We start from the raw sequence: 14,583 nt of genomic DNA on the forward strand, positions 1-14,583 counted from the left end.
ATATACTTATATATATTATATATTATTGTTATTTTATCAACATCTAATGGCTTTTTTATTTCTTGAATATTTGATATAAATATATTTACGCGTGTGCAATGCTTTTTTCGCGAGTTTTCGAATACGGAACAATAAATGTTCGGCTCTTTAGCTTGATTAGGAAGTTTGATTGTTGCTTCTATGGCGACATTATAGCACCGAAGCTACTTTCTAGCTATACCATTCATAAATAATATAGTACATTGGGTGAATAGGACACGTGGAAAACGATGCATCGTCAGTCTTGTAAAGTGGCTCGTAGCTTTCAAACGCGTTTTGTTCGTTTCAAGAAAAAAGTTCTTTACGTAATACAATGAATCAGGGAGACATTTTCGACACAGTGGCGAATTAAGCAGAGTCATCCGTTAAGAAACGAAAATGGGGTTTTACATTAGATAGTTCACGGACGATACATTTATCCGCGATATTGTAAAGGCGACTTCGATTATCTTATATCTTGCTGGAGTTACGAAAAAGGTAATTTCAGTTTATAGAATTATATAAACAATACCTACATTTGTAGTAGAAAATGTTGTAGAATGAGTGACAGATGCAAGGCTTTTATATACAAACAGATCTGTAGCTGTAGCACACTTATAGCGCAAGAAAAGAAAAAAAATCACGAACATCTAGTATGATCGCAGTAGCAAGAACGATAGAGTTCAAATTATTTAGTGCATGGCGGTCGTATGTGACAGACTTGCGTTCCTCGTTTCAAATAAATAGTTTCTAAAAATACTTTGTCTTCTCTGTAGATTTCTTACTTTTGGCTACATTGTAACTGTATGATACACTATTGTATGATATATTTCTGCTTTTTTTTATCTAATCACTACAAATTTAATCTAAAAATATTAATTAAGTTTACCCTTCGATTTTAATTATATTTTAACTTTCTCTATCTGCAATCTTAGTCTTTTTTGCTTTGAGTTTGCTCTTACTGTTATAAAATCTGAAAAAATTTAGGAATACTTTTCAACATTTTCATTACATTATCAAATAGATTTCTTAACAGTAAATAACATTGAAACTGCACTGAGAAAAGTTAACTTGACTACATTATTCAACTCGATTAAATTTTTTAAATTTAACTTAAATACATAAAATGTTTGAATTTTAGTTTAAGTTATATATTTAATTTGACTACATATATATTTAACTGACATATATAAATATTTGAACTAAAGAAGATCAATCAAGTTGAAAAATTTAGTCAAATTGGCAACTTTTTTTCTCAGTGTAAGAGAAAATACGCGAAACGAATCAGAATTCATTAGATACTATTTTTCCTTTGATGCACTGCCGAATAAAGCACTGTAAATTAAGTTTGACAGTTTTATTTTAATTATATTATAGGTTTTTTAATTCAAATGTTAAATGAATTTGATAAAAAGTTTCCTTATTTCGAGAGTTAAAATATTAGTACCACAAATTTTTTTTATTTTTAAATTAGCTTTTGCTGAAATGTATTATATATTTTAACAAAAGCAAAAGAATTCAACAAAAAGAGTCAGTTAAAGAATTTACCCGACACTAAGGCATTCGTAAGTCGTAGCATGATCGATGTGTCATTGCACCGTACCTACTAACATCGATTGCAACACTGTGATATAAGAACAAATATGTAAGAATGAACGTAAGAACGGAAAAACGAAGAAACTAGGAAATATATCGCATTAGAGTGCAACGAAATACAATAGTTGGATAATCATTAGCCGCTTCCTTAGTCGACCACTCTGTCAGGGTTACTGCGACAACGCCGATGAATGAGTGATAAAAGTCATCCCTGAAAGTTTTCTTTCACGAAGATATTGACTAAAGTTATTTTCGTATCTAACAAAAGTTGCTCGTTTAACAGAAAACACACATTTCGTGATGAATTCGTTCCTGCATCATTCCATCACATTAGATATGCACATTAGATATGCACATTAGATACTGCAATATCAATTACTGTTGTACTGTTAAATATCGCAAGATTAGCCTTGTGTAACGGCAATATATATATATATATATATATATATATATATATATATATATTGCCGTTATATAATTACACACACACACACACACACACACACATATATTATCGCGTATTTCTGCGGAAAAGTATCTTGTTTACCAGGAGAATATTCGTAATGAAATTCCTCTATTTTGTTAACAGTTTATTACGTGATAGATAAATTTGATGAATTGTAAAACACGCCTGTGATACCGCGTTATGATATTAGAAATTATTTACCTTTCTCTGAATCCATTGTTTACTTTTACTATTTATTAGCTTAAAAGTTGTAATATCGATTGTTAGAAAGTAGTACTCGAAAACATTAAATGATTTAATTGTTTGGACAATTCGAGCTTCAAGTCAAGATCGAACGTCAGTTCGAACTTTTCGAACTAAAGGCATGTTCGAAGTGATCAAACTCACTTTAGATCTGAAAATTCGAAATTCTTATAGTTCGAACCTTAATTTTATGATATGCTAATAATATTGTATAGATGCATTTAAAATTACTGTACAATTGGGATAAAAATAATTTATAATTAAAATAAATAACATAAAAATAAACATATTGTAATGAAATACATAAAATGTATTAAAAAATGGGGAAATTAATACCTGACATATACTTTTAAAAAAAATTTTTTAATTTATATAAATCTTGAATTTATAATTCATATAAAGCACAAACCAATGTAATGTAATGTTTCTTAATTTTATTTTGAAAAAATTTATTTTATGTTTAGTGTCTTATTTGTCTCAGCTCTACTGGGAAGATATAGCAAGATGGAAACTTTTGTAAGAACTTATCTTATAAAATTCTCATAAGTTTCTTACGACCGTACTTCCAGGATTAGAATAAAATTTACCGTTACTGTAACACGCGGTTATTGACGCAGCCGTGGAAAATAAACATGCTGCGCATCGCTTATTCCATTTTACGATACGATCGAATGTATTACAAGAATGCAATTCTGCCGGAAGAATTCAACAACTGTCAAAGTAGTTTCCGCATGAATTCTTGATCGATCTTTATTCCCTATTCATTTGCCCGAATTGAACATGAGGATGAATATAAGGGATTCTCCTTCTAAAAAAAGCCCTGCAAGAACAAGACTTTCCGTCCGTGAAAAACGTAGGTTTGCACAGGTGGCGTCGCGACGCCGAGCGTCGGCTTCATTCGACGCGTGACGCTTCCTCGTGTCGCAGCGTCGCGACGCCTGTTTGTATCAGATCATTTTAGAACTCACTGCGACGCACATTGTTCGACCCATACGATCCGTTTGATTGATATAAAAATGCTGATCGCAGAGATGAAACGAATCAGAGCTTATCAGGTACTACTTTTCCTTTGATGCACTGTCGAATAAAGCACTGCGGATTAGATTTGACAAATCTATTTTTCAATTCGTATATTGCTTAATAATTCTTTCAAACGAAAAACATCTGATTTACATGTGCTTTAGTATAAATATCCAAAAGTTTTAATATTATCCATTGAAAATTTAATATATCGAATCTATTTTGTTAACCTGTTTCAATCTCTGAATTTACATACATATGAAGAAAGCATGTTAATTTTTTTTTATTAGTGAAAGTTTGCAAATATATTTTTATTTTCATTTAGTATTAGATTTCATGTAAAAAATATTTGATGTAAGTAATTGCAAAATTGTGTCATACATTAATTGCCTTTGTAATATTTGCAATTAAAGTTTGAAAAATATAATTTAATTTTTCTTTATCTATTTATTGTACTTTGATTAAAAAATATATGCACGAATATATTTTGTATTGCAAGAATATAAAATAACATTATATGCCGATTAATAATTGAGTCTTTTTTTTATAAAGATACGTGGAATTCGTTTCAAAAGCTCACGCATAAAATTGCTTATAAAAAGCTTTTATTCATTACCCTACAAATGCAAATAGCCAGCTACATTTCATGAAATAATAAATTTAAATTATAATTTAGTCCAAAAATGTATTAAATCTAATTTTTATAATTGTGTAACATGCTTGAAATAATATCGTACGCAACCATGTGAAATATGATATGGAACGCTAAACCTATTCACTCATGTTTAAAAATACATCGTATTTGTCGAAAGAAATAGAAATTGTTTACTAGCTTAAAATATTGATAACGAGTTTAATTAAAAAATATTTAATAGATAAATGTGTTTGTAAATAAAAATACAAATGGAAACGCGTAAATCACGACAGTACAATCTACGATATGTTTACATTCTATTGCATTAACATTAATAGATAACAGAAACAGGGAATTCACCGACTGCTTTCGCAAGCGGAAAAATCCAAATGTGTCGTTCCGAATTAATTACGTTGTTTATAATATTCAGTAAACAAGTCGGAAAGATCCAGAACGATATTATATAAGGAAATCGTTACCGCAATATAATTGCCAAAACCGCATCGTAGTATAATGCGATCTTTTGCGGTACGGTGAGAATAGTTCGCATAATTATGCTTGAATAATTGAAAAAAGTTTGTCGAAACGTAACTCTCGACAAATTACATTTATTGGAGCTTTCTGACTACATAGTGTAATCTTTATGCGCGCCTTCGCCTAATATCATGTCTCGCGTGTCATGAATATCCCTATTACAGCCTGACCCGCCAATCATCCATAAAGCACTATGAATATGCAAGCAAAAATACGTTTGAATGCCGTAGAACATGCAAATCAATAATGACGAATAGCCGGTAATGACGAAATGTCAGCAAAATCTATTTGCTATAAATTATAAAACGCATTGAAAAGCTCTAATGTTCATTTCTATTATCAAAGGCAATAACAGGAAAAGTAGGATAGAAAGCTTAAAAGAATTATTCATGGAGAAAAATAATTTTGCTATTGTAGCAAAATTGTCTTTGTAGTGACAGCGACAAAATGATATATTATTAGCAAAAGTATTTGGTAGGAATATTATATTATTTTGCTCTTTAAGCAATTTAACCTAATTGTAAAGATAAATATACTCGGCAAAGATGAAATTTTTTTCTGTTTTAGCAACAAAATAGATTCTGCTCTAAAATAGAAAAAAATTTGTTTATTTGTCTTCGTGTTATGGTACTTTTGTATTAACCATGTCATTATTTTATACTCATACATTCATCTTCTAAATTTTGGGATTGTCATTCTATTACAGAAGCACAAATGCATTCAACACATTCGGCCGTAAGAAATTGGCTGCACCGAGGCGAACTCGAGAAGCTCGAAAATGTCGTGCTAGAGGGCAAAGGAGCGCGCCTGCTAGGCGAACATTCCCAGGATCTTAGAACTCGTGTCTTCCTGAAGGGACTCCCGAACTACTTGGTGAGTAGACAAGATTTTACCAACTTTGAAAAGCTGCTTTCTCGCTAGGAAAGTTTTATTAAAATGGAGAAGACGTATCAATAAAAATTAAACTGTTTGATTTGTTATTTAGACGAAGATTTCTCAAGTGCACGATGCTGTTGCGCGCGGCTCATTAGCTGAAACGCAGAAGATAATATCCGAGGAGTCGAAGAAGAAGCTCGCGATCGCGAAGGATTCATGTGGGGTGCCTTTGCTACACAAAGCGGTCTACTACGATCATCCCGAGATCGTTGCCTGGCTCCTAGAAAATTATCCCATTACGCCACAACAGAAAGATAGGGTACGTCGCTTTCCTCCAACATTGCTATCCGTAAGCCGTAAAAACAAATTACGTATCGTAAGAAATTTTACTGTGCCCTCGGTTGGTTTCAGTCAAAGCGCCTTAAAGAAAATCGATAACAATAAAGAACTTGCTTAATGATAGCCATTTCCGTTACCTATAAACCTAATCCTGTGAATCGCTCTTTTTAAATGGCTCTATTCCACATTCGTAATTTACGCAGGCCTTAACGAGTTAACTTCGATCGGCTACCTTCTACAATTCACAAAGTTCTCGAGGCCGATTTTCATCACGTGTCGAATCGTGTCGCAGCGTAAACGTTTGTCAACTTATTCGGGAAGAAGCCCCTGAATAATCGAACACCTTCTTCCTAGCAACGTTTGTCGTGGTCCCGCATCGCGTGACGATGATAATAACGAAGTGCAAACCACCTGTTCTTCCGTCGGCTGCAGCTATCAGCTTATACTTACAGAATACATTTGCACACACTCACGAACGTACGAAAGCGAACAAGACAATTCTGATTTCTGAGCGCATATTAACACTGGCGTATATTTTCGCTCGAACATTCTTGCCTCTCGTCGAAATCTCGAAAACTCGAAATTCATTTAGGTATTATTAGACGATCATACGTGTCCTTCGTTGCGTTTAGGAGGGACGTACGGCTTTGCATTACTGCTCTGCGTGCAAAGATCCTGATTCGATCTGGGATCTTCTCATAGAAGGTGGATGTGACGCTAGTATCTGCGATAAAAAAGGAAACCCGGCCTCTTATTACTTGGAACACTCTACGGAAGTTGAATTGCCAGAAGTGGAGATGACGACTCGACGAAGGAAAAGTACCGGAAAAGATAGTGAGTATCGTTATTTTAGTTTCAGGAGATAAACATGTTAGCGATGCGCGTAATATAAAGATAATTATATGTTCGATATAAAAAATTTATTATGTTTTCTTTTTCTCCATACGTTACGCAAGGTATACATGCACGTATGTATAATAATAATCTCTTTTTCCAGGAATCAAGTAGATAAGCAAAGCTATTGCTTTTACGAAGTGTCTTGTATTGTTGAATTATATACATAGCACATCCTTACTTCTTGTAGTCAGTACCATGAATAAGCACGTTTACATATTGCATTAATCTCGCTAGTTCACCGTTAGCGAGTCATTAAAACAATTTCGAGGAAACATCGCGAGGAACGATTCTAAGGGCAGCCTTGTGACGGGCGAAATGCTATAGCGTTTTTCGCCTCTTTCCTACATTTGCGGATATAGATTCTTTGTCTTATACCCCACATATCCGTTTCTAATGACCGTGAAGAATCGATAGTACATAAATTCGTAAAGCAAGGCTAACTGCGGCGCTCGATACAGACACACGGTTGAAACGAAGAATTATTGTGCTCATTTCGTGCAAATTATAAAATCTAAATGAAAGAGCAAAAAACGAGTTTGCCTTAGTCGTAAATAAGCGATTTGATGACACGTGCAAATTTTTTTGCTCCTCTTAACGTGTCTCTTAAATATTCATCGCACTGACGCGAATAGAATAAATTGTAATAAATTGCTATGTAAGGTAATTACATGGAAACGACTTTTCCGCTTGTTAAACGACTTCGTATACGTAAATAGGTCGTAGATCGACCTATCGTCGTAACAACGACCGAGTTCTAATTTCACCAATGATAAGAACTCATCTTCCATTCTTCGATCGTACCGCCATGCCAGCAATAACGCCTGAGAATTGAAGCCAAAGTAATTTTCTGTAAACGTACATTTCGACAATCTTTTCTTCTTACGCGATTGTACATAGAAAATTTTGTTAAATTGTTTGCACGATACGAACAAATAACTTAAAATTCTTGCACTATATAATAAATAAATTGAAAAATAATCTTTTGTTAATTAACGCTATATTCTCGTGTAAAAATAATTTAGTAAGTAAGTATTCTTTTCTTTGTTTTAAAGATTTATTGCCTTAAAAAAATAATGTAGGATGCTCAAACTGTTGAAATGACAAAATTTTTTGTAGCATTGCGCATCACGTTCTTTACAATTATTTTCATGTTCCAACAAAATTATTTCCAGATCTGTATCTCTATAACCGCTACAATATTTCTAAAATATGCGAATATTATTAACAATTAAAATAATATTAAAATATTCCGAGAATATATTTTCTAATATTATAGGAATATTGCATTGTTTTATGTCCACTTTATATAATATTCGTGATACTATATATTATTTTAATATCCATAAAATTATGAAAATGTTTTACGAATATTATTTTTGTTTAAACATCAATGTGAATTATTGTGCATAAACTTTATAATTATTACATTTAAAAAGTACTGAAGTAAATAATATTTATTTACTTCTTATAATATTCTTGTAATATTCATATAATGTTATCAGGAGATAACATACCACTTTTTATTAATATTATAGCGCTTATAGAGATCTAGCTAAATTTTTAGATGTTTCAGCAAAATTCTTTTCGTGTATATTTTGTCACAAAGTTCCGACTTTATTATCGTGTTTATATTTGCTCGTTCAATCCTTAAGAAATCTCGCGTGATATTATGATTCTACTAACTGGCAATCATAATTTATTAGAAACACTAAAGCGTGACGGGTGAAGAGTTGTACATCGATAACTAATGTACAACTTCTTCCCTTTAACGCAATGCCTATATGTTCAACTCGAAACATGTCAGCAATATGACAAACTCCGTACACACTACTCCACCTCTTAGAAAATTTATTAACCGGTAATTGCGATCCGCGTATTCAAGACGGATATAAAATATTAAATGTAGCGTGCATGCAACTATTATCGAAGGCGCGCATTGATAGATCGAATCGAATCACGTCGAATTTATTTTTAATAACAAGGATTCTTGCAGACTGAACTATTTTGGATGCGTTTGTGGAAAATGCCAACTATCGACTTTCACCTTTAAATTATACAAGCAATCCTTGATATGAGTATGACATAACTATTTTTAAGAAACTATGACTACCGCATAACTAAAATTAAAGTCTTAAAATTAAATAAATCTATTGAGAATACTATCATAAATCTTTAAAATCTTTAGTTTCATATTTCTAATATTTTTAATATTTTTCAGAGATAAATAATGTACATGTAATACTCTGACAGAATGCAGGATTTTCCAGTCGTAACAAACATATTATATATATGACACTAATGGAATTTTGTCGGCATTTAGTATTTATCATATTATAAACTTGTCTCGAGAATTTCAAATATTTAATATCTTTGCAATAGTACGCAACTCGAAAGGTCATATCGTACATGCACACTAAAAACATCATTACTTAAATGCAATAGTGGTCATATTATCTTATATCGTAATGCTTTTGCAACGATTATACATGGAAAGTTTTTATTTTATTTTCTGTTTGCTTAATCATCCAAATACAAATCGATTTAATATAGCTACATCTAATAAAAACAAAGCAATTTTTACAATTTGTTAAGAGTTAATAACTGCCTTACATTTATACTTTGTAATTGATTTAATTGTGTATCAAATTGCCATCGATAAAACCTTTTTATATTTTTATCGATTTCATTAACAATAAAATACAAAGACAATCACTTCAGATTTTTCGAGACGAACAAAGTTATGAACAACGATATTACGAACAAAGTTACGAATAACGATATTATCTAAGTCGTAACTTTCACTTTATGCTCAGGTATGGATTTCAAGCCATCTAATATCAGGATATGGATACACAACAAAGACATCGGAAAATTGCAGCAGGTGCTTTGGGAGGGACATGGATCTAAACTTCGATGCGAGACCAGCAACAATCCGCGAATAAGAAGATTTCTAGAGGCCGTGCCGTTTATTATGGTACGTCAGTAAAGAGAAGATTAATGATTACGTATATTTTTAATTGTTTAATTATTTATAAAACTGATGATATTAATATCGCGATAGCTAACACATTGTTAAGCGAAATTATTATGATTTCGACAGGGCACAATAAAAGATATTCACGCGACAGTCATTAATAACGATTTGGAGGGTCTCAAGGAGAAATTGGACGGACCTATTGCGCCCATTGTTTTGTGCGGCAAGGACAGCAATGGTTTGAATGCTCTACACAAGGTAAGCTCTCTCAATAAAAGTTTAATGAATTTTCTCAACTGTTAAAAGTTGAAGTGAGAAAAGTCCTTATCTTTCTCATTGTAAGGCTGCTGGTTTGGGATACTCGGACATCGCGCGTGAAATCCTTGAAAGATGTCCCGCAACGGTAGCGGCTCAGGATAACGAAGGAAAGACGCCGCTGCATTATGCAGCTGCACTTAAGGACGACGGCGTCATGTACGATCTTCTGACGGAAAATGGTGCCGATGAAAGTAAACTGGATAACGTGAGTGCTAATTCTTAACTATTTGCAACTAAAAGAAAATAATTAGTCGATAAAATGCATGCTGATATAATTATATAAATCCTGTAAATCTTGCTGCTTATCAGAGACAAAAGGCGCCCGCGTTTTACAAGAACCGCCCATCGGACGTAGACCTGTCGAATTTGTCGATGATACCGGAGGCGCCCCGAGTCTCCTATACTTATCCAAAAAATTGGGACTGGAAAATCTTAGAGGGTTTAGGAAAAGTCGTTTTGCGAGGTCTGAAGAAAGTTAGCAGTGACGACAGCGCCTTTGGTAGCGCCGACTCCACGATGAAGGATTCGGATGAGAAGGTACACTTGTCATCGTTATCTAAGTTATACGCATGATATTCTGTCTGTCTAAGTTTGGATTCGATATATTTATTATTGTATAATACACGTTTGTATTGATTAATAATTATTTATTTGTACAAATTGAACAAGGATGCCTTTTACGGTCGCAGCTAGGTCTTCGTGCTTGTATTGTTTGTGTGATTTTATATATTTTCTTTATTTGTATTTTAATAATGGTTTGATGCACCATCAATCACACTTATAGTCGGACATAGAATGGCATCCCGGTCAGAAGTAGTGTCGTAGTCGGAATGAGTAGAATTCCTTTTTTTTTTCTTCTCCTTCGATACGAGGGGGAAGTGCTTCCGGTTCGTAATTTCAGGTCAATATTATGGTCGATTATATGGGAGATTTCGTGGAACAGAGAGCTGATGATGAGCAGCAAGAAACTGAAGAACCTGAAACTCCGAATGGAGACGAGGAGGAAGCACAGAACGGAGATGAAGATGAGGCAAATGACGGAGAAGACGAACACGAAGAAGCCGAAGAAAATCACGAAGAAAAAGAGGCGATTGATCATGAAGGGGAGATGGCATCATCGGATGATGACGTGGTAACTGGGCTTATCGAGGCGGTCGAGGAGGATGGACCAGAGGCCGCCGTTAATGAGGACGGCATCTATGAGGAATGCCCGAAAGTCGACGAACAGGAAGAAAGAAACGAGCCTAGCACCGGTGATTCTGGCGTCGACGATCCTACACAAGACGAGGAGCAGGTATTGTCTTAATCAAATTGTCATGATCACTGCACTGCGCCTTGTATAATACAAAGAAGAAGCCGGGATATTTCAATCTATGTCCGTCCTTGGGATTACGACGTTATATAACAACTATGTATGACATGTAATGTAACTGTTACGTAATTACGTTCAATAATAATACTTTTTAAATTGAGAAAAAGTTTGCAGTTCACTTCCTTCAACAAAATGAAAAAAAGAACTTGCGGTTCCTTAGATAAAAGTCTGTAAGACTCGAGTTACCAGCAAGAGTTACCAGCAGACGTTGTTTTTTTTTACGGACCTTGAGTGCTATATACACACACACACACACACACACACACATATATAGAGAGAATATGCGTAGGCGCGGTAATAGACACGCGATCGATTCGCATGTGGGATTCCCACGTGCGATTAATATCTCCTATCGATCGTCTAAGTGTCCCCTAGCTGCGCGCATGATTTTGTACCTGAATATGACAGCAGGTCATTGTCGGTGAGCATAAGGAGCCCGCGGAGGTAGAGTTGACCGAGGGTAGCATGGGTCGTGATCCAGAAGTGGAAAGCTTACTGGATGACGGCAATATGGAACAATTAGCAGCTCTCGTTCTTAATGGCGAAGGTCGACGATTGATCAAACGGCAGTCCGGAAATCCTGAACTCCAGGCTTTCATTGACAACGTTCCGGCCTATATGGTACGTCATTGTCACTCAATAACTGAACGCAAGAGTGAAACGTAGACATGTACGTATATAATACGTTTATGTATAAAACCATTCTGTAATATTAGGCAAAAATTCGTGCTGTGCACATGGCAGCGCGAGAGGGAAATCTTCGAAATTTGCAAAGTGCATTGGATCGGCGCAAATTCGCGGTGGCGCGAGATGAATCGTCGCCCAACGGCGCAACGCCATTGCACGTAGCCGTCATCTTCGGAAATACCGCTATCATCAGGTATTAACATATTTTTAGATTTAATTATATAACTTGTGTGTGCGCGTCGAGTTCTGATAACAAAATTTCATAATTTTTTTTCTATTTATGTCCATATTTGCAACTTTTAAGAGTCTTGTTGTTCTAGTAAAAAAGATGCAGGAGCATTATTCGCAATATCACATATACATATAACTGTTAGGGCAATTAGATCAATTGATCACTACTATTGATTGGCTCATGATTTATTGACCCTAACACGATAAACTTTTGTTCGAATGATAGGCTGTAAACCAACAGTATGAACTCATGCCATTCGATTGAATATTTTATACCTGATTTAGGTATCTGGCAGGAAGGTTTCCAGAAACCGCCAACGCGATCGATCTCGACGGACGCACTCCGTTGCATTACGCCGCTACGCTCGCGGATAACGGTCATTACTATAATCTTTTATTACATCTGGGTGCCAACCCTTTAGTACTGGATAATGTGAGTGCTAATGTTTTATTGCGACCTTTATTATTATTATTATTATACTTTTGGAATCATGGAGAGTCAAGTGGAATTTTGCGACCCTTCCCTCTACTAAATAATGAATTAAAAAAAAAATCTTGTATACTGTAATACAGAAATAGAGAATTTAATACTAAAAGTACATGCAACATTCTCACGAATCAACTTTTCTATTGCAAGCGAAGAATGTGCATAAAATCTTCTCTTTTGTCACGTAGTTCGAACATAAGGCAGATTATTACAAGCAAAATCGGAGCGATCTGTCGCACAAAAAGCTTCTTCGCAATTTCGGAGCCAGCGAGAAATTCGCCGACGAAATGTTGACGGATAAAGGTATTTTTTGGATTTGAGATATTTTAATGCACCATCGGCAATATACATATAAAAAAAAGTCGCGACATAAATCGTCCGGGCACTTCTTCTCGGGACATCACTCTTCACGTTTTGTGTTTAAAGAAATGATCCAAGTTGAAATCTAGTAAAGACCTTCGACAATGTCGCACTTGGCACAAGTATTCTATGTATCGCGATTTTGTAAAATATCTATTAACTGTTTCTCGGTCGCACATAAAAATTTAGTTAATTGAATTGAAAGTATTTTCAAAGAACAAAAAGGAATAAGAGCTCATTCTTTTATAAATTTGGGTTATGGCGCCAAATCGTTCTCTATCAGTAAAGCTGTGTTCAAAAACTTTACCCGGGTGCACCCCACGAAACTCAAACCGTTCCACAATTTGTGTAATAGCGATGGAATTGTTCGGGAATACTGTTGAATACACTCTTAGGAGTAATATTTTCCACCTTGAAATTTCAGGATGGATTCGGGTAATTATGTAACGGCTTGAGTTTTGTCGGGTGCATTTGGGTAAAGTTTTCGAACACAGCTTATAGCGTCATATCATAAATTTTGTTCTGGCAATAAAATAGAAACGGGAAATATAAGAATTTAACATTTGCTATTTTACGAGAATAAAACTAGTTCATCACCTTTCCGACAAGAATAAAACAAGTATTATAATATTTCCTTCTACATCTTTACATTATTAATGTTAAAAAAATGAACATGAAATATAAGCTAAATAGGTAATGAGCATAAAATTTTCTCAAAAATCAAACTAGTTCAGAGAATTTTTATTTTTTTAAATAAATTCTTAAAATAGTAATGAAAGCCTAAAACTTCATTTTTATACATATTATATGTTTGAAAAATTTATTATATTTATACAATAAATGGTTTGAAGATGAGAAGTTTTTTTGTTTTGTGAAAATTTAACTTTTTGAACTTGGTTGATTTTTGTGAAAAATTAATTATTTTATAATATTCGTTTCGTACACTATCAATATATTTTTTTAGACAAGCGCAATCAGGTCATCCCTCAAATACCGCGTAAGAATCTCAGTCGAATATAATATTTGCTGAAAGCACAAGTGTTTTCTCTTTAGTGACAGTTTCTGATTTTGCGGATTGATTTGGCGCTTTGCTCAATTATTTTTATAACAGCATGTAGTCAATACATAACATTTCAGCGTGTTGATCGAGCTAAGGCGTGAAATATAAATTCATCACATATTCAATAATTTATCCAAATTCAATCATTTATGTTAGAACGTTCTATAATTATTGTAATATCAAGAAAAAAAAAGAATTCTAATTGTAAAGCGATTTATTTGCTTCACAATCGACCGGTGTGAAGTTAACGTCCAACTTTATAAAAAACAAAAATGCTTAATACATATTGATTGTACTTTGTACTTGTTTGTACTATTTTTTTTGTACCTCAACGAGTCAAAAGTTATAATAAAGTGAAAAAATGGTCAGCGCCTAACTAACAGATTTTTAAATTTTGTTTATGCCATTTGAAAGAGCATCGTTTGTACCTCTTTTGTTTTCATTTGTACCTGAAGGGTTGCGGAGATACAG

The 14,583-nt window shown here is 33.9% G+C and overlaps 1 protein-coding gene across 5 annotated transcripts in view; it reads left to right on the plus strand.

The window, feature by feature from the left end:
- Positions 1–14,583, plus strand: part of LOC105196161 — a 38,120-nt gene that overhangs the window by 16,138 nt on the left and 7,399 nt on the right. The window contains exons 3-15 of one of the 5 annotated variants that reach the window (XM_026137077.2): positions 5,218–5,384; positions 5,497–5,706; positions 6,359–6,560; positions 9,437–9,597; positions 9,724–9,855; positions 9,941–10,120; positions 10,225–10,452; positions 10,817–11,209; positions 11,696–11,908; positions 12,004–12,167; positions 12,491–12,638; positions 12,881–12,995; positions 14,017–14,049. In XM_026137077.2, coding sequence (XP_025992862.1) covers positions 5,218–5,384; positions 5,497–5,706; positions 6,359–6,560; positions 9,437–9,597; positions 9,724–9,855; positions 9,941–10,120; positions 10,225–10,452; positions 10,817–11,209; positions 11,696–11,908; positions 12,004–12,167; positions 12,491–12,638; positions 12,881–12,995; positions 14,017–14,049 — 2,346 coding nt within the window. Of the gene's footprint in view, positions 1–119; positions 517–2,744; positions 3,379–5,217; positions 5,385–5,496; positions 5,707–6,358; positions 6,561–9,436; positions 9,598–9,723; positions 9,856–9,940; positions 10,121–10,224; positions 10,453–10,816; positions 11,210–11,695; positions 11,909–12,003; positions 12,168–12,490; positions 12,639–12,880; positions 12,996–14,016; positions 14,050–14,583 lie in introns of those variants that run through there. The other 4 variants (XM_026137078.2, XM_026137079.2, XM_039453805.1 and 1 more) reach the window with 4 other exon arrangements.

This window comes from Solenopsis invicta, chromosome 9, assembly GCF_016802725.1.
Source record: "Solenopsis invicta isolate M01_SB chromosome 9, UNIL_Sinv_3.0, whole genome shotgun sequence".
In the NCBI taxonomy this organism is placed as follows: domain Eukaryota; kingdom Metazoa; phylum Arthropoda; class Insecta; order Hymenoptera; family Formicidae; genus Solenopsis; species Solenopsis invicta.